General features: G+C 42.5%; 1 protein-coding gene across 1 annotated transcript in view; it reads left to right on the top strand.

Annotated features, from left to right (window-relative positions):
* HLCS (holocarboxylase synthetase) overlaps positions 1-26,569 on the top strand; it is a 218,871-nt gene that overhangs the window by 180,290 nt on the left and 12,012 nt on the right. Inside the window, exons 7-8 of the mRNA XM_045002444.1 lie at positions 12,425-12,492; positions 22,507-22,667. Coding sequence (XP_044858379.1) covers positions 12,425-12,492; positions 22,507-22,667 — 229 coding nt within the window. The remainder of the gene's footprint in view (positions 1-12,424; positions 12,493-22,506; positions 22,668-26,569) is intronic.

Here is a 26,569-nt window from a genome sequence, read left to right as displayed (position 1 = left end):
TTAGAGCCCTGAATTGTCATCTTCTGCTGCTGTCCCTGTCCCTTTACATAGTTAAGGGAACATACTCCCTTCTTGCTTTTGGAGAACCCAACTGAAAAGGCTACACTGAAGCCTCTGGATTTACTTGTACCAGATTTGGCAAAGAGAACCGACTGTGCTAGGATTTAAATATTAGCTAAGTTTTGTGTTGAGTCTGATATCATTTTACATCATGGTGCTCTTTCTGAAGTCCACAATGGATGCTCTGGATAGTGGAATATAACTTTCTTATTTTGAAGCACCATCTTAATTGACCATGAATTTAACTCTTGGAGTCTGCCTTCAAGATGGCACAATCTAATATTGGGAGTGTTACATATCTTTTATACATTTTTGGAAAAAATGAACATTTTTTTATTTTTGCATTTTTGGGCATTGACTCTTGCAAGAGGGAAGTGCTATATGCTTTAGTCCTGAAGTTAGAAATTTTGTTTTTCTGTTGGCATTATTGATTAGCAGCTAACGTGAGACTGTTACTTATAGAGGACATTATTTCCTAGTTATTAGGGAGGGACATGGATGTAGAATCCTATGTGTTTGGCTGTTTGTTTTCATTTCTTCTTTAAAAAGAAAAGATCATTGTATCAAAAAATAAAGTATTTTTTCTAGATGTGCGTTTTTTAGTTTTCTTATTCAGATGTGAGCTGAGTGAAAATTTCTGTCCGTGGGAAATTCTGATATTTTAACAGTAGTTTGCCTCCCAATTCAAGAAAAAAACTGAAATATCAACATTTTTTGCAGAATAAAAACTTCTGAAAAAAAATCTGTTTAGAAATGGGAAAACAGCATTTCAGTATTCCTGCATTAAAATAGTTCATTTTGATTTGCTGAACCAAATCAAAATGTTTTGTTTCAAGTGAGCTCAATGTAAAACTTCATGTGCCTGTGATGCCATGGTGCCTGATGAGAATTTTAATTCAGGTGTTCCTTGCCCCCACTCTCCCCTGGGGCAGGGTTCCATGACTAGACTAGAGCTCCCCTGTTGCACCTGCAGTCATATGATTCCCATGATGTGTCACATAGCTTGGTCAGAGGAGAGACAGCATGGAATCATAGGAGATGTAGAGTTGTGAAGAAGCACAGCCAGTAGGGGAGAATTTAAGCTTGCAGCACCAGAACTACAACTTCCATGAGGAATTGAGACACCGTAGGCAAACGCAGTTTAATGTTGAACTAACTTGACACTAACGGTTTTGGTTCAATTCAACAAATCAAATGTTTTGAGCAGGTTGAACCAACCCAAAATAAAATACTTAGTTTAGATTTTCCTGATGGAAAATCAAAAGTTTTTTTACAAAACAACTGCATTTTCTGTTTTAAAAAAATCATTTCCATGGAAAATTCCCAACCAACTGTAGTATTTTAGAACAATAATATCCACAGTGGACAAACAACAAATACTTTACAAATGATGATAACAAAGGAAAAATTCTGTGAGCTAAGTCGCTTTTCCCCTTCTCCTCCAGTATATCTCTGTAGCAATCTGATGCATTTCTCACTTGTAAACCTGTTTTTTCTTTGAGAGAAATTATTCCCATATTGCACAAAATTCGTCTGTTATGTATTAATCTTATAAATAACAGCTCATAGGGAGAAATTTCTACCATGCCATGTGTAAGTCTCTTAACACTAAAGTAGTGAAATCCTTGCCCTGTTGAAGTCATTGGGAGTTTTGCCATTGACTTCTGTGGAGCCACGACTTTGCTCAAGAACTTTTATTTTAAAAAATCAGTCTGCAATTGTCCTTAGCTGTGCAAACAGACTGATTTTTTAAAAGAAAAGATCTCCAGTGTACTTGATGGCAAAAAAAGAAATGTAGCTAATATAGTTACAATTCATCTGGTAACTTATGAATCCTTTCTAGTTCTATACCATTTATACACCTGATCAAAAATTTCTAATATTGGTGTATTGCCAAATAATGTTAGGTTTCCAACCTGATTTCCACTCTGCTAGCATACATTGTCCAATATGCCACATTTGAACAAGTGTGCAGTAATACAAGTAATACTTTGTATGAGTTAAAATTGCATTAACTTAACGTTAAACTCACTCACACTTTTGGTATTATGTAAATGTATAGAAAGTCCATTTATTCATTTCTGAATACTGGGTAACATCATAGCAGAATTTTTGGGAGCATTCTCAATCCTTTGAGAACTTCACACACTCAGCAGCTGACTTCCCAGTGATCTGTTGCACATTGTCTATCCATCTGCTCACTGATTGTCCCCTCTACAATGATCTGACACCATTCCTTCCATGATAACTTTCTCAGGGTTATTTCCATCTGTATGCCTGATGTGATCAAAGTACATACATTTGTGCCTGTTAATTTCTGACAAAGAGTCAGCTTCTCTTCAGTAATATTTCAAACATAAGTGTTAGTTTTCTTTTCCATCCAGGACATACGCTTGAGTCTTTGCCAGGACCACATCTTAAACGTTTCCGTTTTTCTCTTGTCAGCAACATTGATTTTCCAGGATTCACATCCATAAGTCACTATGGAAAAACTAAGCTTTTCACCAGTTGAACTTCATACATTTTGAGATGCCATGGTTTTCCACACTTCTGTATTTCATCAAAGCATATATTTAACTCAAACTTCCATCTTTCTCTGAAAAATTGAAATGTACAAATAGACTGAAGTAGTCTGAGAAACATCGCATAAAGTATTGAGACCAGATGAGAGGTAGACTCAAGTTTTAGTAATAGGAATTTCAGGTGTCTCTCCTTCCATGGAGTGGATGGTAGTAGTGCAGCCTTCCTAAAGTTCTTGGACCAGTTGGAGAAAGCTTTCAGGCATCCCAAACTCTTGCAGTATGGCAAAAATGTGCTTGTGCAGCATGGATGCAAAAGCTTTAGCCAGGTTGAGCCACGCTATGGCATATTGTCTCTGTGCACTCCTGGCTGTGTGGATGGCAGTCTGGAGGACAAATTTGTGTTCAGAACAACCTTCACATGACATGAAGCCTTTCTGGATGGAGCTGATTGCGCCTTTGTTCACCGACCAGTCTGTGATCCTAGCCGTCAGGCCGCTAGCATACAGTTTGTACATGGTGGAACAGAGAGAGATGGGGGGTCTCCAGTTGCTGGGGTCATTTCTTTCATCTTCCTTGTAGATGAGCACCGTCATAGACTTCTTCCAGGAGCTGGGAGTACAGCAGAACTATTTGCATTTGTTGAAAATGGCGGTTAATGCCAGGCAACAAGGGTCTTGTTTTTCCAGGAAGTTATAGTGAATGCCATCTTTTCCAGGGGCTGTGGTTTTGGTCTTTGTAAGTCTGGTCCTTACTTCATGTGATGTAAAGTCTTCTTCCAGGTCCCCTGCATACCCAACTCGCCATACAGGATGAAGCTATCTGTAGTGGCATGAAGCAAGGCTGTCCCCATCAGCCCCATTGTTTTCAACTTAGCCATGGAGCCGTTCATTCGAGTGATCTCCAGTGGTGTAGGCAGTTTCAACCTGTACGGCAACAGCATGAATATCCTGGCCTACGAAGACGATTTGGACCTGATCGCAGACAACCCTGAGAGTCTCTAACAAATGCTCGATGTCACAAGCCAGGCTGCCAACTGGGTGGGACTCTGCTTCAGTGCCAGGAAGTGTGCATCCCTGCATATTGATGGCAGTAGAAGTGACTTGGTCCAGGTGACGCCATTTCAGATCCAGGGTGAACCTATGATCTTCCTCGAAGATGGGCAAATGTACCAACATCTCGGCACACCAACGTTTCCGCGTCCAGCAGACATCTGAGGATGCCATCGTGGAGATCCCATAAGATGTGGCCAGGATTGACTCCTCCCTACTGGCACGATGGCAGAAGATCAATGCCTTGAACACCTTCTTGATCCCCCTGTATTTTATTCGTTCTGAGGGGATATGCTGTGGTGAAGGTACTACTTAACAAGGCGGACAACACTATCAGGCAGCTAGTGAAGACATAGAGGTTTCTTCTCCAGAGGGTCAGCAATGAACTGGTGTACAGCTCGCACAGGTGGGGAAGCACCAACATTCCTTGAGCGGGTGCAACATTGCGGTGATCACTCATGCCTTACACCTTCTGACATGCCCGGACGCCATGGTGAGGAACATCGCAGAGAATGCTATGCAGGATGTCATCAGGAAGTGAATTGCCAGGACCCCCTCCAACCAAGATGTCGCCACCTACCTGAGCAGTTCCCTGGAAGGCAAATTTGTAAGAGAGAGGGGAAACTGTGCTTCGCTCTAGACTCATGCCCGCAATGCTATGCAACACCTGGAGAAGGAAATCGGCTGCCACTAGACATGGTGTGAGGAATGTCAGGAGCTGTGAGTCCTAGTGTCACAGGTGACAAATACAGAGCACACAATCATCACTCAGAGAGCTAGAACCATGCTGGAGAGGATTCTTAAGGATGCCATCCACTCCAGTACATGGAAAACCTGAAATGGAAGCTAGACCAGTGCAAGGCCTTCGAGGTGACATGCAAGTGGGACTCCAGAAACCACTTCCTCCCCGGGGACATCTTCACCCGATTTGCCAACTGTACATTCATCCACAGAGCCCGGCTCAGTTGCATCCCGCTGAAGGGAGCCATCCACCATGGGAATCGGGACAAGCGATGCAAGAAGTGCAGCTATGCCAGCAAGACACTACCCCACGTCTTATGTAGCTGCAAGCCCCATTCCAGAGCCTGGCAGCTGTTACACAGTGCCATCCAGAATTGTCTAGTCAGTCATCCCACCACCCATGGGGAAGGTTGTTGTGAACTCTGCCATCCCTGGAACGGACAGCCAACTGCGACCAGACGGCATCACCAACAAGGAACAGAAGAAGATCATCGTGGTGGATGTCACGGTGCCCTTTGAAAACAGGACCCTAGCCTTCCACAATGTCCGATCTTGAAAACTGGAGAAATGCGCCCCTCTGGCTGACACCTGGAGAGCTAGGGGCTATGAGGTTCAAACTCTTACGCTGATCGTTGGAGCCCTGGGCTCATGGGACCCCAGTAACAAGCAAGTGTTGAGAGAATGTGGAATGAGTCAACGCTATACTCAGCGGCAACTCATGCTGTCAGATACTATCAGGTGCTCGAGGGACATCTAGAACACATCGGCAGTACCAGGAGAGATGAGCTGGAGTGCTGACCAGAAGCAAAATTGGAAAGTAACTGAAATACTTTTGTGATGGATTATATCTACTAAGGGACAACCTATCCTAAATGCTCAATTACTGAGTGACAATCTACACTCATTCCTATATTTGCTTTCTACAGCCAGTTCTCTGCATAACTTTTCAAGAGTGATGTACCCAAGTATTTGGATTCTAATATCTAAACTGTATCATTAAATTTATTCACCTAAAATTGGGTTATTGCAGATTATGTTCTCTCTCTCTCTCTCTCTCTCTCTCTCTCTCTCTCTATATATATATATATATATATACATACACACACACACAATATAACAACTTTTAAACCAGATTTTGTACTTCTGTGTCAAAGTTTTGTTGTAATTTTGATCTTGAAAATACATTTCCTCTTTGTTCAGAAAGATTTGTTCCAATTCTTAGCTCTATAAGATTATAGGATTGTCACTCTCTGTCCTCTGAAACCTGTGATGGCTGAGTCAGTGTGAAGCAATGCAAACAGCTACAAGCATAGTTGAAAGCTCTTTTTGTTTAAAATATCACCAGTTCAGTAATCACTGGGATTTGTAGTCTGTTACTTGCCAATTTTTAAATTCTCAGCCATTTTCAGCTTTTTTTACACTTTATGAATTACATCTGGATGACAGCATGTTTTTATATATATTTTATTTTAATATAAATTGTTTATATAGTGTCTCTTGTTCACAATTATCCCAAAGTACTTGACAGGCTGTTTGGGAATTATTTCACCCACTGCTGAAACACAGCCTCTTCGTGGAACATGGCAACTAGTTAGCTGTACACAACAGTTTAGGACAGGAAACAGACTGAAGAGAAATTTTGGTAGGCAGAATGTAATTACCCAAACTGGAATTTGGTGAGGACACTGGGGCTAAAACCTCTGTGCTTGCAAAGTGCCCTGTTAATTATCTCATTTGAAAGATGATAGCTGACAATGTTGTATGAGTTCAGTGCATTCTGTTCTGACTCAGAGGGAGTTCTTTACCGTCACAATGCTTGTTTCCTAACATCAGATTAAGTTAGTGGATTCAATATTAAATTGGAAGGAAGCATACCACCTACTGAATCACCAACAGTACCTCCTCTAGTTTCTGACTTGACCTTTGAATGTCTCTATTCCTGTCATTGACTGGGCTTGATTCTGCTTAGTGTGTGAAGCATGATGAAATTGTAGCTCAAGGTGACATGGCTACAGACTGTATTGTGTATATTTTAATTATTTTACAGTAACAAGGCAATGCTCTGGACTAGAGCAGTTAGATCTGTTCTTGATCAATATGTTTATAACTCTCTGGTTCACTTCTGAAGATATTCTTAATATGTTGTGATAAATTTGTTTTATTACATCCCAATAACTACTCTGTTTGTTAAACCTTGGCACTGGAATTCATTTTTAATGAAATCCATTTCATTTCCATTTATTTTGTTAGCTTTTCATAATGGTTCAAGCAGTATTTTTTTTTTCAAGGAAAACAGGTCATGAATTGAAAAGATTTACTTTTTTGAAGGAAAAAAATTAAATTGTTCAGAATGGGTTTTTTAAATTAAATCGTAACAACTTAAGTCCTTACTTCCCTTCACATCTCCCTTGGAAACTCCCTCCTTTACTATAACCTTGTGGTCTTGATGATATTCACAGAGAAGCTGATTTACTGAATAAAGAACTTCTTTAAGTTTTGAGTTTTGGAACATTACCAGTGTGTCTGAACCCAGGTTTCAAATTTTACTGGCATTTTGTTGGCAAACCAGTTTTTGGAGTCCCTTCGTATTTGAGTACGTTTCCTGACACCTTTGGCTCTGTGTTACTGTTTTTTTACATTCTGTCTCTTTTTTTAAAAAATAGTATATAAACATTTACAAAGAATTAATTATAAAATATCTGGTATAAAAGTAGAATAAATATATACAAAGAATTAATTTTAAAATATCTGATATAAAAGTAGAATAAAGACACAAGAAAATTACCAGTTGAAAATTCAGAGAGCACAAAAAATAAGTGCCATTTTTATTGCCGAGGTAGCAAAAGTAGCAATGTTATCCCCTGTCCAGTCAGTGGGCCCAGTCCTCAAAACACTTCAAATGAACTGGTCACAACTGTGTGTAGCCACATTGACTTCATCCTCCTCACAATAGCACTATGTCTAGTAATAAGTGTTTACAGAATCGGGCCCTATGGTTGACACTCTTGTTGCTAGCACAATTTTTTTCCCCCGACAACTGTCCAAAGTGTGTGTAACTGTAAGACATTTGGTTTTCAGCCTGTGGTCCCTGGGCACCAGGAGTCTGCAGACTGTGTAAAGATTTCGAAAGGGGTCCGCACTTCCATTTGAAATTTTTTAGTAGTCCACAAATGAAAAAGGGGTGGAAAACTACTGCTGTAAAACAACCTTGTTAGTCCAATTTCATTCACAGTATCAGCAGACACAGGTCAGAAAAAATATGATGATCTTAATATGGTAGATTCTTCTTTGTACAATAAGCGTTTATAGCAAGGTAGGAAAAACTAGCAGTGTAAAATTGCAAGGCTTTTTGTAAATCTACAGAAGTCTGGAACACCTTCATCTTTTTTTTTTCTTTTTAAGAGGATGCAGGAAACTAATATCTCCAGACGTAAAAGATACTATTGCTTTAAATGATCACTTTGTGTACTAGTACTAATATGGGAAAAGGCTGTTTTATGTGGAAGCTGCTTGGATTTCTGCTATAAAAGAGAAGTTTACTGGCATATTGATGAGCTTCAACACGTGTACTAATGACTGGTTGGGTAGAATGTCTCTGATTGTGTTGCAAGCACTGCACTAAAGTATCAACAATTTCAGGTAGTCTGCACTGTGTAGAAATAGATTGCTCTCGAAAAGTAGCTGGGATTAGAGGCCTTTTCTGTGTAATTACACTCTGAAAATAAAGGGTAATGGTACGTTAAGAAAATCTGGTGGAATATATTGTTAAAGATGAGCTTTTTTCTCCAGTGGAAGGAGTTGTTAACTTGAAAACTGTTCTGCTCACAAAGATGCTCTTGTGTTCCCATAGATAAACTCATCATTTTATTAGTATATTTTGAGTTTAGTTAGAAAAACAAATAGAAAACTTACACTATGTAACAACTTGGGAATGAGGTAAAGAGCTCTTTAGCATGTTGCGAATGGCACGCAGTACATAGGAGAAAACGGAGTGGATTTTTAGCAAAGAGATTGAACAATTTGACACATATTAGCCTTGAGTCTGCATTTCCTGACTTACGTGAGGTTTAAACTTGACCCATAGCTAGCTTTAATGAGGATTTATTGGGGGAAGAGAGATGACTTTTTTTTTAACTTAATTAAATTAAGTTGCTCAAACAACTTATTTACCTGGTGAATTATTTACTATTTTATTGTTTGAAAGGGGCGAAACCATCCCTCCTCTAAAATTTGTTATAGGACTTATTGTTAGAGTGCAACAAAATGATGTTATGCGGAATTCTACTATGGAGGGTATTTTTATAACTGTAAGAACTAAGAATTGGAATGGAAATGTCAATAGAACTGTCATTTAGAAGTAAGAGTCTTTTCAGTAATGCATTTTAGGATCTGACAACTTTTCTTCCTAGATGCCCCTGAATTATAAAACCATAAATGGCACTATGTAGTAACATCTGAGCATTTCTGTCACAGTGCATTAGGATCCTTGATTGACTTATCTTCTTTTATATGGTCCTATGGACCTTTGTAGCTATTGAAAATATTTTAAACTCTATCACGAGGGAAGGCTTTGTTTCAGTACAGTTTATTCTTTAGAAAAGTATCCAGCTCAGACTGCCATTACCTAAATTAAGGAGATGGATTACACATCCGGTATCAAGCACTATCATGAAATATGTAAATATATCAATACGTACACTGCTAATTTCCAGAAAGGATATAGTGGATTATAGCTGTGTAATAAAGTAATAAAAATGGAACAGAGAGTTGGCAGGTCACCTCCTTGTCTGAAATACCATAGGAGACTTGGATCAAGTGGCATGTCCTTTTTTTCAGTTTGACTAAAAAATATTATCTCTTTGTTCTAATACTAAGTGTTTCCAATATTATGGCATTCTCTGTAAATGAAATCATAGTAACTATAATCAAGCAACTTGAAGGATGTGATTTGTTGTTTGTTTGTTTTTTAATCCCTCTCTCTGCCCACCCAGAACAAAGACATTCAGAGTTAAGGGTAGAAGTCTGTCTCTAACCTATGCCCAGGTATTTCAACATCTGGAATGTAATGTTGCCTTTTGTAATACCTCTGCAATACTGTAACACAGCAGGGTGCATTAATTAGACTTTTCAGCTTTAAACCCACAACATCAATGAAATGTATAGTTGTCAGGCTGTTAACATTATTCAAACGTAATTTTTGTGGTTTCAATATGTTGCTATATACACAAAAGCGATTGCATTGGCTAGCTGTGGGGACTGATGGTTCTTTGGCTCTGATATTTCTATGAACCATTTAAGTATTGTTTACTACTCTTGACAACATAGACTATAAATTATGTTGTGAAAAATTATTGATGTGCTAGTGTTTTACCATTTAATATTTCAGTTACTTTAAACACCAGAAATGCCCAGTTCACAGTTTGTCAGGTACCACAAAAAATTCGTGGTGGTGACGAAAATTTGAAATGAAATTAAAGCATTTTTTTCCAGAATCAGATAAATGCTTTTCTTTATCCCTACCTGTTGAGTAAATTTAGTTTGAATGGGTCGGTCTTCTAGATTCATCAGTGAGGTCTTCTGTCTTAATTCATTGTGCAACAATAAGAAACACAGAACTTTATGAAAACATTGAAATGAAGGGGAAAGTGAAATAAAAGAGGAAATGAAAGTATGAGATAACTTCATCATATTACTTTATACCATTGATGAACCCCCTTTTCCTCCTTGAATCTAACTGGTCACAAATACAATCATTTATTTCTTCAGTGGGAACATCAATAGCTAAGAATGTAAATCCATCTACAATAGCTTCTTTCTAGTAAAGAAAATTCAAACAACTTTTCTTTTCCAGAAATGAAACAACCCCACCCACCCCCAAAAAACCAACACAATTTATTAAGTTCAGAAGCACTTTATTATTGCCTTGGAGCTGTGTGGCAATGCCTCCAGGGCTATCTCAGATAGCAGAAATAAATCTGTCTGCCTCCAGTTGTCTCAGCCTAGGTATTAGCGACTTCCCCATGTTGTGTACCTCCTTACAGAATTTCCTTTTGGCCTAAACAGTACAATCTCACTGTTCTCAAACTCAGTCTTGTTAACTGTTGCCAAACCTCTAACAGTTCCATGCATATGTTCCCTTAATCATATCTCTTTGTGTTAGAGGTCTGTGTTTGGTTTCAATACTAACTTTTTTCCTGCCCTGATTTTTTTACCCTCATAGCTGTAACATGACTATCTATTGTTTGCCTGATATTTAAAAGACCTAGATCATATGAACAGAGAGGTGACAACAAGTTTGTTTCAGCAACATTTGTAATCTGTCCCCCATTTCTGTCCCCCATTTCCAAATTTAAAATTAATGTCCTTGTTGGAGTACCATGAATTCAGTATTGTAGCTGAAGTGATGTTAATGAGTACAAAGAACCTCTCTGGATTTTGCTACTGGCTCCCAACACAAGGAAAGGTGTGCTTCAATATTAAAGGTTGACTGTAGATAGGCAATCATAATCTCAATAAGCAATTTGTAGTATCCAAGAGAAACAATTCTCAAGCTGTATTTCATGTGAAATGGAAGTGGGACTGGCAAAGAGATCTTCTGGCTAGTGTTCTTTGAAAATGTTTCACATTGATTCCTGCAATAATGTGAAAAAAACATCTGTTGGACCTGTTAAATCTCCAGTCAGCTGTGGTTCAAGTATTTCTAATTAGTAAAGGTGTTTTATAGTCCAAACCTCTCTTTGGCCCTTAGAATAACCTACTCCTTTGATAGTCATGTGAGCAATTGAATCATTATGCAGAGATGTTCTGCGACTTCAGGAAGTGGTTACTTTTCTGTATTTTTGCTCTATTTCCTCTCCCTTATCTAGCGACAGCTATTAATAAAAAACCACATTTCAAATTAAAAAGTGCAGGGGGTGGTGGGGGGGAAGGGGAGCAGACAACTAGCTCCTTCAGTAGCTGTCTGCCATAACATTTATTTCCAGTAGGCAGCAGAGGGTGCACTTGTACTTACTAGTTCCTAGTATACTGTATCATTATCTTGGTTACAGGAGGACTTGGAAGTCCTTGAATCTTCATTAAATTCAGAAGAAATAACTCTGAACGCCACTTACTCTTTTCTGATTAGTGTGGCGCATACTGCGCATAAGGCAAAACCACCTTTAATTTAAATGAACTACTCTTTACTTGCATTAAAAGTGAGCTTTTTCAGACTATAAATTGTTTACTAGATTTATCTTGTATAGCCAAACACTGGTAACATCACGTGGATCTTTTTTGTCTGTTAAATAATTGTTCTTTTCCCCAAAACTTAAAATGAAATGAAGAAGGATCATAATACAGTTGAAATATGTTTAAAACAGTTCTCATAGTAAGATTTTTTTTAAAGTTAATGTTGACTCATTTGATGGCGTTCAAGTGTACTTTCTACGGATTCCCAGAGGAAAGTTAGTATTCTTTTAAGTGAAACTATTTTAACAGCAGAGCGCAAGCCTAAACCAAACCAGTGTTCTCTAGAGTTCTCAGAAGGTGTAGATTTATTTACTGTAGTTAAATCATAATTAGTTCTCAGGGGATAGTGTATCTTTTAAACTGCTTTATTGCCACCATATTGGTTTTCTAAATAATCAGAAACTGCTGCTGTTATATTGTAGAGTATGAACAAAAATTTTCTGTAAGTAGAAACAAATGTCTGGAATCACTACTTGTCACTTATTGGAGATAGTGACACAAGTTAGAAAAAATAAGTACTTCTCTGAGAAATACTAAAGAAATAAAGCCATCTGTGTTTTAAAAAGCACCTTAAATGAACTATGGTCATATCTTTTTTCCAGAATTACAGATGCAGTATTATTTCACTTGATCATTTTTCAGTTAGCTTCTCTTTTTGGATTTTCCATTGCCCTTTTCACCTAATCATAAATTATAACTGAAAATGAATAAATGATGCTTTTAATTTGATCTAAAATATTAGCCTCTATTTAAATGTTGATGGTAGATTTTCATGAAAAAAGCTGACTATTCTAGCTGACAATCTTTTTCATTAATTGGCAGGTTGATGTTCAATTTGCCTCAGGAAATGGATTTAATAGCGATTGCAGTTCGACAAACACAAGGGAAAGGTAAGTAGGTTTTCTTGCAACACTGACAGAAAAGATAGTTTATTGCATTTATTCAGTAATGTAGTTTATGTAGATCATTTATAGTAGGGCTGTCAAGCACTTAAAATTAATCGTGATTAATCACACTATTAAATAATAATAGAATACCATTTATTTAAATATTTTGGATGGTTTCTACATTTTCAAATACATTGATTTCAGTTACATCACAGAATACAAAATGTACAGTGCTCACCTTATATTTATTTCAGATTAAAAATATTTGCACTGTAAATACCAGAAGAAATAGTATTTTTCAATTCACCTAATACAAGTACTGTAGTGCAATCTCTTTATCATGAAAGTTGAACTTACAAATGTAGACTTATGTACAAAAAACCTGCATTCAAAAATAAAATAATGTAAAACTTTAGAGCTTACAAGTCCACTCAGTCCTACTTCTTATTCAACCAATTGCTCAGACAAACAAGTTTGTTTACGTTTGCAGGAGATAATGCTTCCTGCTTCTTGTTCACAATGTCACTTGAAAGTGAGAACAGGCATTCGCATGGCTCTGTTCTAGCCTGCATCGCAAGATATTTACATGCTAGATGTGCTAAAAATTCATATGTCCCTTCATGCTTCAACCACCATTCCAGAGGACATGCATCCATGCTGATGAAGGGTTCAGCTCAGTAACAATCCAAAGCAGTGCGGACTGACATGTTCATTTTCATCCTCTGAGTCAGATGCCACCAGCAGAAGGTTGTTTTCTGTTTTTGGAGGTTCAGGTTCTGTGGTTTCTGCATCGGAGTGTTGCTCTTTTAAGACTTCTGAAAGCATGCGCCATACCTCATTCCTCTCAAATTTTGGAAGGCACTTCAGATTCTTAAACCTTGGGTTGAGTGCTGTAGCTATCTTTAGAAATCTCATATTGGTACCTTCTTTGCGTTTTGTCAAATCTTCAGCAAAAGTGTTCTTAAAAGGAGCAACAAGAGCTGAGTCATCATCTGAGACTACTATAACATGAAATATATGGCCTAAACAGGTGAAACAGAGCTGGAGACATACAATTCTCCCCTAAGGAGTTCAGTCACATTTAATTAATGCATTATTTTTTTAACAAGCATCATCAGCATGGAAGCACGTCCTCTGGAATGGTGGCCGAAGTATGAAGTGTCATACAAATATTTAGCATATTTGGCATGTAAATACCTTGCAATGCCGGCTACAAAAGTCCCATGCAAATGCCTGTTCTCACTTTCAGGTGACATTGTATATAAGAACTGGGCAGCATTATCTCCCATAAATGTCAACAAACTTGTTTGTCTTAGCGATTGGCTGAACAAGAAGTAGGACTGAGTGGACTTGTAGGCTGTAAAGTTTTGCATTGTTTTGTTCTTCGAGTGCTTGCTCGTGTCCATTCCATATTAGGTGTGTGTACTTGCCACATGCAGCAGTGCCAGAAGTTTTTCCCTCAGCAGTATCTCTCTAGGGGACTGGCTCTGGCACCCTCTATAGTGGTGGCTGCATGGCGCGGTATAAGGAGCGCCACCGGCTCCCCGCACCCTCAGTTTCTTCTTGCCACCAGTGACAGTGCTGGAATATCTGCTGCTTCGGCTAAAATTGTTTTGTTCTCCATTCTTGCGAAACCTGTAATATAGTTGTATATAGTTAATAGTTGAATTAGTTACCCTTAGTAGTAGTTATTAAAGTCTTTGTTAGTCCCAAATGGGACTCAGCCTGGGGACGGTGCATGACCCCGTCCCCAGGCTGTAAGCCCTGCGATCATTGTAAACGGCCCATCAGCAATCCATATAATAGCTGCTTAAGGTGCTTGGGTGAAGGGCACATAAGTGACAAGTGTCATCTTTGTAAGTCCTTCAAACCCAGGATGAAAACGGAGCGGGACAATCGCCTGAAAGGAAAAGGAAGGGCTGGGGGCAAGCCAAGACCCACACCAGACAGCTCAATGCCCACTTAGGGAAGTCAGGCCCCAGCTCAAGTTGAGCAGTGCAGGCCATCCCATACCTTGCCTGTGACTCCAGATAGCAGTACAGGCCTCTGTCAGCTTCAGGTGCCATCGACACCTGAATCCCTGCAGGCAACTCAGGAGATCCTGATGCTTCCAGTGCCGCTCACACTGGCTCCAGCGGTACCCCGGTCTCGGGGTAAACCCGCCTTGGGTCCTCCATATACATCCCCACCTCAGCGGCACTGTTCCCCATCACATGGCATGTCCTGCCACTGCTCCCCCACCCAAAGCCGTCATGCCTCAGAGCTAGAGAGGCAGGCTCAGCGGAGCCCTCTTCGTCCCCAGACCTTGGGCACCGACAGCAGGATTTGAGACGTACCTCACCAGTAGCGTGGCACAGATCCACCGAGGCTTGCGCTCCCTGGCAGGGGCACCAAGAGCTTGGTACAGATCACCAAGAGCTTGGTACAGATCTCAGGACAGATCGGGGGACCGAAGCCACCGGTCACCAGCCCATTGTCATCAGTCTTCGAGATGGTGGTCGCCCTATTCGGGAAGATCCTCCCAGCAACTGGTGCGTGATAGCTCCTGGTCCCACTTGACATCTGGTACCGGTCAAGTAGCGTAAAGCATAGATTGCCAGGTTTCCAACACTGATCCGCCGAACACTGTCAGTCCCCAAGGCCCAGACCAAGACCTTCATCTCACTCGGACAGATCTACCTTAAGGTGCAGTGACCAGCACCAGTCAGATAAGAGCTGCCGCTCCACCCAATCCTGGTCGCCGGGTAGCGACTGCTCCACCCAATCCTGGTCGCCAGGTAGCGACCGCTCTGGCGATAGCTCCAGCACGGAGCAGGGTTCCGTAACTGCAGGGTGTCCTACGATACTGGCGCTGTCGCCTACATCATCAGCCTAATTTTGGCAATTAATTTTGGCAATTGATCTTTGATTATCAGCAGATAAGTATGCCCAGTGGTCTGTGATGGGATGTTAGATGGGATGGGATCTGCGTTACTGCAGAGAATTCTTTCCTGGGTGCTGGCAGGTGAGTCTTGCTCACATGCTCAGGGTTTAACAGATCGCCATATTTGGGGTCGGGAAGGAATTTTCCTCCGGGGCAGATTGGCAGAGGCCCTGGAGGTTTTTCGCCTTCCTCTGCAGCATGGGGCATGGGTCACTTGCTGAAGGATTCTCTGCAGCTTGAGGTCTTCAAACCACAATTTGAAGACTTCAATAACACAGACATAGGTTAGGGGTTTGTTATAGAAGTGGATGGGTAAGATTCTGTGGCCTGCTTTGGAGGTCAGACTAGATGATCATAATGGTCCCTTCTGACCTTAAAGTCTGAGAGTCTATGAGCACCAAAACCTGTCCCAGGGCCCCAAGTGCAGTGGCCGGCGCCATGGTACTCATGGAACCCTTGGAGGTTCACCCAACCTTCCCAGGCTGCCCGATCGGTGTCAGGAGCCTCAGACAGGTTAGCGGCCTAGACATCCCAACCCCCTCCAGTGCCTGAGACTTCTGGGGGAAGGACCCCACAGGTTCAGAAGGACCCAGGGGAGCAGCCTGGTGGACCACCAATGGACGTTGAGGGTCCTGCGGTACCGGCATCATCCTTGTCGTCGCCAGATGAGGCTATCATGGAGCCCCCTCACCCAGTTCCTCAGGATGACGCTAAGGCGCACCAGGAACTATTGAAGAGTGTTGCTTCTACCCTGGGGCTTCAGGACAAGGAATTGGAGGAGCCTTCGGTCTCCGTATTTGATGTCCTCTGCTCCTCAGCACCTTCCAGGGTGGCTTTACCCCTTCATGAAGGGGTATCGAACATTACTGCTGCCCTGTTGTAGACTCCCTCCTTCTTGCCCCCCATCTCTAAAAGGGCCGAGCGCAAGTATTTGTGCCAACCAAAAGGCATGAGTACTTATATTCCCACCTGGCCTCCAATTCCCTGATGGTAGAGGCAATTAACTACAAGGAGAGGCAAGGTCAACCCGGGGCTACCCCCAAAAACAAAGACTCAAGGAGGCTGGATCTCTTTGCACACACAGTTTATATGTCTTCCAGCCTGCAGTTGAGAGTGGCCAATCATCAGGCCCTCCTTGGCTGCTACGATTACAGCATGTGGCAGGCCATGGCGAACTTCGAGGCTTCACTTCCAGAAGGGTCGAGGAAGGAATTCTGGGCGATCCTCAAGGAGGGCACGGCTGTGGCCAGGGCGGTCCTCCAGGCAGCTTCAGACACAGCGGACTCTGCCACCCACACCATGGCCTCCGCCATCTCCATGCGGCGAGCTTCCTGGCTGCTCCTCTCAGGCTTGTGCACTGAGGCTCAGCAGTCGATGCAGGATGTTCCTTTCGACCGCCAGGCCCTGTTTGCAGAGCAGACAGCAAGCTGCTCGGTTTAAAGGACTCCCGTACCACCCTGAAAACTCTTGGGCTTTATGTCGCAGGCCTGGCATGTAAGCGGTTCAAACCGCAACAGCCTCAGGGACAAGGGAGCCAGCCTAGGCAGGACCCACCTCACAAGAATGCCAAGGACTACAAACGCCATCTAAGCCACCTTCCTCCACCCTTTGCTCAGTCGGGTTCCACCTGAAACAATCAGGGGGCCAAGCAACTGTTTTGAGGGTGTGCCTGAGGGCGACCTACCATACTATTCCCTGGATCCATCTTCTTCAGTTTTTTCCAGCCGCCTTTTCTTTTTCCTCCTTGCGTGGACCACTATAACCTCGGACCGCTGGGTCCTGAACACAGGGCTATACCCCTCCCCAGTTTGTTTCTACCCCCACCCAGGCTCCTTCCCCGTCCCTCTTCAGGGACCCGTCTCACGAGAGTCTCCTCACGCAGGAGGTCCAAGGGTTACTGCAGCTGGATGCGGTGGAGGAGGTTCCTCTCAAATACAGGAACAAGGGGTTCTATTCCCGGTACTTTATAATCCCAAAGGCCAAGGGCGGTCTGCAGCCCATTCTGGACTTGCGAGACCTCAACAAGTACCTAAAGAAGCTGAAGTTGTGAATGGTATCCCTGGCCTCTATCCTCTTGTCCCTGGATCCGGGAGACTAGTATGCCGCCCTCAACTTGAAGGGCACATACTTCCACATAGTGATTTTTCAAGACATTTTCAGACACTTCCTCCAATTTATGGGGGGACCCCGCCACTACCAATTTACTGTCCTCCTGTCTGGCCTAGCAACAGCACTGAGGGTGTTCACCAAGTGCATGTCGGTGGTGGCGGCTTGTCTCAGGTGCCGGGGTATCCAGATCTACCCATACCTCGACGAATGGCTGGTCAAAGGCAGCTCCAGATCTCAGGTCCAAAAGGATGTTGTGGTGCTGCAAGCCACATGCCACTCCCTGGGTCTACTGGTGAATGACAAAAAGTCAACGATAGTTCCAGTGCAAAGGATAGAATTCATCAGAGCGGAGCTTGACTCAACCTGTGCCAGAGCATTCCTGCCACTACAAAGGTTCCAGACGTTGACGGACCTTATCGCGGAGTCTCTCCATTCCCCCTGACTACGGCCAAGGTTTGCCTGTGTCTGCTGGGCCATGTGGCAGCTTGCACATACGTTGTCCGCCCTGCCAGTCTCTGGATGCGGCCCCTGCAGCAATGGCTGACTTCGATCTTTTCCTAGTCCAGGGATCACCTGGAAAAGATTGTTACCATCCTCCCTGGTAATACTCACCTCGCTGCGTTGGTGGACCAAGTGTGTGAAAGTCCTAGAGAGAGTTCTGTTCGAAACCCCCCCCCCTCACTCCATCGAGTTGGTGTTGGACGCCTCGGACCTCAGGTGGGGTGCTCAGAGATCTCCAGACCCAGGGTATGTGGTCCCTGGAGGAGATGACGCTACACATAAATGTCAAAGCGGTCCGCTTGGCATGTGGGGTCTTCCTACCTCACCTGTTGGGCAAGGTACTGAGAGTTCTGACAGACAACACAGCCTCAATGTTCTACATCAACAGACGAGGAGGAGCGCGCTCATCGGCTTTCTGTCAGAAGGCACTCCGTCTCTGGAACTTCTGCATCAACCACAAGATCCATGTGGAGGTTTGTCACCTCCCTGGCATTAAGAACACGCTAGCGGATCACCTCAGCAGGGCCTTCTCCTCTCACCGTGAGTGGTCGCTCCATCGGGAGGTAGCCTACATGATCTTCCAGAGGTGGGTAACTCCCCAGATGGACCTGTTCACCACCAGGCAAAACAGAAAATGTCATCAAGTTTGGTCTGGGCAAGGACTCCCTTTCCAATGCCTTCCTCCTGTCGTGATTGGGGAGCTTGATGTACACATTCCCTCTGATTCCACTCATCAGCAAGGTCCTGGCAAAGATTGAGAGACAGGGCGCAAGTTATCATGATCACCTCTGCGTGGTCTTGCCAGCATTGGTTCAGCATGCTCATGAACCTGACAACGGCCCCTCCCTGGTCCCTGCCCAACCGACCAGACCTGCTGTCACAGGACCACGGTTGGCTCTTATACCCCAACCTCGCATCCCTCCACCTCTTGGGGTGGATGCTGCATGGCTGAACCCGCACGAGCAGATCTGTTCGGAGGAGGTCCAACAGGTCCTCCTGGGAAGTAGGAAGCCCTCAACCAGACTGACTTTCCTGGCCAAGTGGACAAGGTTTCCCACTGGGTGTCCGAGCGTAGCATCTCTCCCTTGCATTCTTCCATACAATCTGTCTTAGACTACTTGCTTCATTTGAGGAACCAAGGCCTGGCGCACACTTCCATTAGAGTGCATCTCGTGGCTACCTCTGTTTTTCACCCGCCGATCCAGGGCCAGACGGTGTTTTCTCATGACATGAAGGTCAGATTCTCGAGAAGTCTCGATAGACTCTTCCTGCAGGTACGGGCCCCTGTCCTGCAGTGGGATCTTAACTTGGTCCTTTCTAGGTTCATGGGCCCACCCTTTAAGCCGCTGGGCTCCTGCCCCCTTCCCACCTGTCAAGGATACCCCGGCACCGCTTTCCCGGTGGCGGTGACATCAGAGAGATGAGTCTCTGAGATTAAAACCTTGACCTCAGAACCGCCGTACATGGTCTTCTACAAAGACAAGGTTCAGCTGCAGCCCCACCCGGCCTTCCTGCCGAAGGTGGTGTCTACCTTCCATCTGAACCAGGACATCTTCCTTCTGGTGTTCTGTCCCAGACCACACAATACGAGTGAGGAGAGGTGTCTTCATGCGCTGGACATCCAGAGAGCCTTGGCTTTTTACCTGGAACATACCAAGCCTTTCTGTAAATCAACTCAGCTCTTCATCACTACAGCGGATTGGATGAAGGGCCTTTCGGTGTCCTCGCAGAGGATTTCCAATTGGATCATAGAATCATAGAATATCAGGGTTGGAAGGGACCTCAGGAGATCATCTAGTCCAACCCCCTGCTCAAAGCAGGACCAATCTCAGACTTTTGCCCCAAATCCCTAAATGGCCTCCTCAAGGATTGAACTCACAACCCTGGGTATAGCAGGCCAATGCTCAAACCACTGAGCTATCCCTCCCACTATTACAAGCTGGTGGGGGTTCTGCCGCCACCGATTGTCAGAGCCCACTCGACTAGAGCTCAGGTGTCCTCGGCGGTCTTCCTGGCACAGGTCCCTATCCAGGACATCTGTAGAGCCGCGATGTGGTCCTCTGTTCACACATTCACGGTAAATTATGTCATCGCTCAGCAGGCCAGAGATGATGCTGGGTTTGGCAGAGCTGTGTTGCAATCTACATGTCCAGGAACTCCTACCTGCCTCCGATGGTACTGCTTGGTAATCACCTAATATGGGATGGACATGAGCAAGCACTCAAAGAAGAAAAGACAGTTACCTGTTCCGTAACTGATGTTCTTCGAAATGTGTTGCTCACGTCCATTCCACAACCCGCCCTCCTTCCCCACTGTCATAGTTTACAGCAAGAAGGAACTGAAGGTGGGGGGAACCGGGGGCACTCCTTATACCACGCCATGCAGGCACCACTCCAGAGGGCACCAGAGCCGGTCCCCTGTGGCTACTGCTGAGGGAAAAACTTCTGGCACAGGTGCATGTGGCGAGCACACACACTTAATATGGAATGGACAGGAGCAACACACAGGAGCGGTTCTAGGTATTTTGCTGCCCCAAGCACGGCAGGCAGGCTGCCTTCGGCGGCTTGCCCGCGGAGGTCCGCCGAAGCCGCAGGACCAGCGGACCCTCTGCAGGCATGCCGCCGAAAGCAGGCTGCTTGCTGCCCTCGCGGCGACTGGCAGAGCGCCCCCCATGGCTTGCCGCCCCAAGCACGTGCTTGGCGTGCCGGTGCCTGGAGCCGCCCCTGGCAACACATCTCGAACACCAGTTAAGGAACAGGTAACTGTCTTTTTTTTTTTTCTTTAGTGCAGTTATGTAACAAAAAAAATCTACATTTGTAAGTTGCACTTTCATGATAGAGATTGCACTACAGTACTTTATGAGGTGAACTGAAAAATACTATTTCTATTGTTTATCATTTTTACAGTGCAAATATTTGTAATCAAAAATAATATATTAAAGTGAGCAGTATGCACTTTGTCTTGCCTGTTGTAATTGAAATCAATATACACCTCTACCTCAATATAACGCGGTCCTCGGGATCCAAAAAATCTTACCGCATTATAGGTGAAACCACGTTATATCGGGGTAGCGGCGGGGTAGCGGCGGCAGGGCTCTGATGGTGATTTAAAGGGCCTGGGGCTCCTCGCAGCAGCCAGAGCTCCGAGCCCTTTAAATCGCCGCCCAAGCCCCACTGCTGGAGCCCCAGGGTAGCGGCGGCAGGGCTCCAACAGTGATTTAAAGAGCCCCGGGCTTCGGCTGCTGCGGGGAACCCTGGGCCCTTTCAATCTGCGCCTGAGCCCCACTGCTGCATATAATATGGTAAAGCAGCCCCGCCCCTCAGACCGCTGCTTTACCACGTTATATCCAGATTTGTGTTATATTGGGTCGTGTTATATCGGGGTAGAAGTGTATTTGAAAATTTAGAAAAACATCCAAAAATATTTAATAAATTTCAATTGGTATTCTATTGTTTAACAGTGCAATTAAAACTACGATTAATCACAATAATTTTTTTAAATCATGGCTAATTTTTTTGAGTTAATCGTGCGAGTTAACTGCGATTAATCGACAGCCCTAATTAGACACAAAGAAAAAAATATTTTTGGAGAGCTCAGGGGGTTGATAATCGGATAGCAGTTTTTCCCCCTTTTACTCTTACTAATCTGAATCCAGCCCAAGTTAGAAATGACCAGAAGTAATCTCCTGGATGTTTAGTGGCTTACATAGAAATAATTGGTGGCATTGTTTTAATTCCTACTGAAAAGTCTTCCATATGGCACAAACTGCCATAACCACAGTTGGCACTGAACCAAACCAGAACCAAAACTCCCATTGATTTCATTGCAGTAGGACTGGGCCTTGAATTGACATGGAGCAGTGGTTCTTAACCTGCGGCCCACAGGTCACTTGCAGCCCAATCAGCACACAGCTGTGTCTCATGTGACATCCTCAGGATCAGACACTGAGCATGTTTTTTGTGTGGGTGTGACCCATATAACACACAAAATGCTACAAATGTGGCCCACAATGGTAAATAGGTTGAGAACTACATGCATGGACTCTGTTCTGTGGATAGATAGAAGGCTTCAATCTCCAGGAACGTTTCACAAGTACTTTTTTATTTAAAACCAAACATAAGTAGTTCATAAAAACATATGATCTACAAGATACCAAGGAATTTTGGGGAACATATCGTGTGCAATGCTTTTGATTTCTTTATGAAGTTTCTATAAACATGATTACCTGAACACACATTAACAAAACCAATACTTTAAAATAGCTATAAAATTGAATGTAGTTTTTCTTTGAAATAAACTGGAACAGTTTTAGAGCCCTCCTTGTAGATTTTTTCAAATGGGTGCTATTTTTGAATAAACTAATTCTTATGCTGCTGCTGCTTTCTACATCAACTAGTATGAACTTTGTAAAAACAAAACAAAAAACCCTCACGATTTCTCTGTCTTACGTGTTTGTTTATTCAGTGTTTGTGGATTTTTTTCAGGTCGTGGTGGAAATGTCTGGCTCAGTCCTGTGGGATGTGCTCTATCAACATTACATGTTTCCATTCCTTTGTGTTCCCAGCTGGGACAGAGAATTCCTTTTATTCAGCACCTGGTGTCCCTGGCTGTGGTGGAATCAGTGCGATCAATACCTGGATATCAGGTATCTAATTTTAATTCATTTTAATATTCCTATTATTTTCACATTTCATTGAGTTCAGTCTTTAACCTGACCTTCATAACTAGGTTGTGTCATTGAAACCATAGATCAGTGATACTCAAACTGAGGCTCACAAGCCGCAAGTGACTCTTTAATGTGTCTGCTCTGGCTCTTTGCAGAACATGATATTAAAACACTGTATGATTTAATTATTAACCAATCAGGATGCTTTTGCTATGTTGTTAACCAAAAATAATAATACTTGATCAGTCATTTTGCTGTGTGAATTTTTATATATATATTACATATATATAAAAAATAAAATGTTAACAACTAAATATTTCCTGTCATACCGTTTAAATATTAATACATAGTATCATAGTAAATGCAACAATAAATTCACAGTACTGTGCCTCTTTTGGGTAATGTTGATCCCTAAGTTATCTCCTGAACTGCTGAGGTCTGAGTATCACTGCCAATGAGTTTAGCTCTTTAGTAATACTGGATTGTATAATTGCTGTGTGATTAAAAGAATGGATGGATTTAGCCTTCTGATTCATTTATATGTGTTTTTAATAGATCTGGTGCTTGCAAAGTGAGTGCCTGCTATTGATTAGATTGAGACTAGCAAACTCATTTCACTTATAATCTGATGAGCATTTGAGCCTCATATTCCATCAGTGAAGATGGATTTACCTTTTGCTTTGTCTAAGTGTTGGATTCATTTGTTTTGGTTATGAAAGTGTTGAGGAAAAGTGAGAAGAAAAACGGAACAAAACTGATAAATGCTTTTTTTGTTGGTGCATTTCAGAGTCCACTTGTTCCCTTTTAAAAGATTTTTTCCAACTCTTTCTGAAGATTGAAAACTGATTTTTAAAGAAAAAGTTAAGAGTATTGCTCTCAGGAGGGAATCAAATGTCCTGTCGTCAGTGTTCAAATGAAGAACCAATCTTCTTCTTCACCTCATATATCTCTTTTTTTTAATGTTACCATATTCTAATATTTGCTAACTATAAAACTTCGGTATTTTACAGAAGTAGTTAACTAAAGCACATGTTTCCTATATTACTCAAAAAGAATGTCTTATGCACATTTACACATGAACTTTATTATAGTGGCACCCAGTAGCTTTGCTGTAGTTTAGGGTCTGTCAGCCCGTCTATTAAAACCTCCTAGCTTCAGCACTTCATAACTTGACTGTAAAAATTGCTCCAGACTGAAATTTTCAATACAAAATCTTTGGCTGGGAAGGTCAGTATTTTTAACTATTGAAAATAAAAGGGGGAGAGGGGTTACTTTTTTAAAGTGTGAGTCCAAAAGCAAAAATAGACATAATAGTTTAAGAATCTTCTTGCTTCTGCACCTCTCTTCATATTGTGGTATATATAGTGGCTACTTTTCAATGAATTTTTTTTTTTAAATTAGTCTATTCAGGAGTAGCAACTTGATTGACACAATAGATGATGATATTAACACAGAAGGAATGATTGTGTCAATAACACATACAGTTGAGTCTACCAAGTATACATTTATATTTTTAGAATAGCTTGTTCTGACCATAAAGAAGTTATATACTGCCTCCTAAATACTGTTCTGAGTCAGGGACAGTAGAAAATATCTAGTACATAAGGTTTGTTTGTATTCAGAGCACTGTCATCTGCAAATGAAACTGAACTGAATTGTTAGATTTTCCCACTGAGAATCCAGAACTGTGGACAGTAGCTTGAACTGCTGTCCATTTAGAACTGTGAACACTAAAGACACAGCCCCAAAAATGACTGACTGATAAACTGAGACACGTACATTTGATATTTTTGTATGAAAATTCTGGAATGGAATTTGAGCATAATACTTTAAAAGTATGTTAAAGTAATAATTAAGGTCTGACATGCAAAAAGGTATGGAAATGTAGAACTAAGATTGAAACCTCATCCATAACGTAGCCCATTGTTCCTAGCTACTGAAGCTCATATGGCATATATGTTCATCCACCACATGGAGAGCCTTGCATTACAATAGGTCCAATGGGGCAATTTAAGAATAGAGTTTCAGATTTAACTTTGAATTTCTTTGCTTTCATGGATTTGAGTCAGACTCTTAACATTGTTTTAATCCATTGCCTGTCTTTAATTTCCTTTCTTTAAAAAAATCTCAAACGGAGTACAGAAATCCTTTCTTCCACTGAGTTCAGGATGATGACAAACTGTCAAAGCATATTTAGTGATTCCTCTTAATTTAGTGATCACTGATCTGATGGAATTTAATAGCTCCAAATTATGTAGTTAATTCATTCTTAGGGGGTGGAGTGTGTTTCTTTCAAGATAAACTCAACTTACAAATAAAAATAACATGTCACCACTACATGTAACCTGCTAAATCAGTGCAAAATAATGCATTGTATTTTATATTTTGACAGTAAATCCTTTGGAAACAATGGTCATTATGCAGCAGCTCATCTTGCCTCATTATATTACAACAAAAAACTCACGTCACCACTATAGGTCATCTTGAAAATTAGTACTATTGTAGAAATATCTGCTGTTCTCCATATCCAGCAGTTAGTTCCTTAGCAGTACAAATATCTGTGGTCTATTGGCTTGTCTACTTGGGAAGTTAGTGCAAAACAGGCTGGGGTGTAAATTTAAAGCACAATTGCTATGGTGCCCTAGGTCACCACATGGCACTCTTATTCTGGACTAAGGGCTTGGCTACACTTGAGAGTTGCAGTGCTGGTGGAGGCTTTCCAGCGCTGCAACTTAGTAACTGTCCACACCTGCAAGGCACATCCAGCGCTGCAACTCCCTGGCTGCAGCGCTGGCTGTACACCTGGTCTGCTTGAGGTGTAACGAGTGCAGCGCTGGTGATGCAGCGCTGCTCGTCAGGTGTGGCCACACACCAGCGCTGTTATTGGCCTCCAGGGTATTAGGAGATATCCCAGAATGCTTTTAACTAAATTACTCTCTTTGTTTTGTTATGCAGCCTCTCTTTGTTTTGTTGTGAACTCGGGGCTCCGGGAGCTGCTTATCTAAAAAACAAACACAAGCTCCCGTTTGCTGTGATCAATCTATAACTGTGAACAATCAAATGAGATATCCCCCTGCCTGCCTCATTCACAGGGGTTGAGTGTTTGCTTGACGAGAGAAACAGCGGGGGCGGGACGGAGAAAGGGAGCCCATTGGAGCAACTGCTTATCTGGTCTGCAGGCTGTTTGCAGTTAAGAGTAAGGGGTCGGGAAAATTTTCTGATTTTGCAAGGCAGGGAGCTGATACACAGTGTCGGCTCCAAAAATCCACTCTCTCTCTCTCTCTCTCTCCCCCGCTCCCTGTCACGCTACACCCCACCCCCCTCTTTTGAAAAGCACATTGCTGCCACTTGAATGCTGAGATAGCTGCCCATAATGCATCACTCCCAACAGCGCTGCAAATGTGGCCACACTGCAGCGCTGGTAGCTGTGAGTGTGGCCACACACCAGCGCTTTCCCTACACAGCTGTACGACCAGCGCTGTAACTCCCAGCGCTGCAACTCTCAAGTGTAGCCAAGCCCTTAGAGTGCCTTTGTGTGGTTAAATTTAATGTATTTTAAAGTGGAGTTAGTGTGAAATAGCTATTGCGCTTTTAATTCACACCCTAACTTATTCCACACTAACTTCCCCATGTAGACAAGCTAGCAATGTGTATTTTTCAAACTCCTGAGTCTGTTACAGTTTATTTACGCAGAGTAATGACCTGCACAGGATGCCTTGAGAAGATCTGTTAATCCTGACATACTGAATGGCTTAGCTGTGGCATGCTTTGAAAACTGTATGTCCAAAGAATCTTCTGTAAATCTGCACTGAAATGTGGATAGTCAAGTGCTTGTGGTAATGAATATGAACTAGTGATGTTCTCTTACAATTTTGCATGGT

Source organism: Mauremys mutica, chromosome 1 (assembly GCF_020497125.1).
Source record: "Mauremys mutica isolate MM-2020 ecotype Southern chromosome 1, ASM2049712v1, whole genome shotgun sequence".
NCBI classification, from domain to species: Eukaryota; Metazoa; Chordata; order Testudines; family Geoemydidae; genus Mauremys; species Mauremys mutica.
This window is presented reverse-complemented; position numbering and strand designations above follow the sequence as displayed.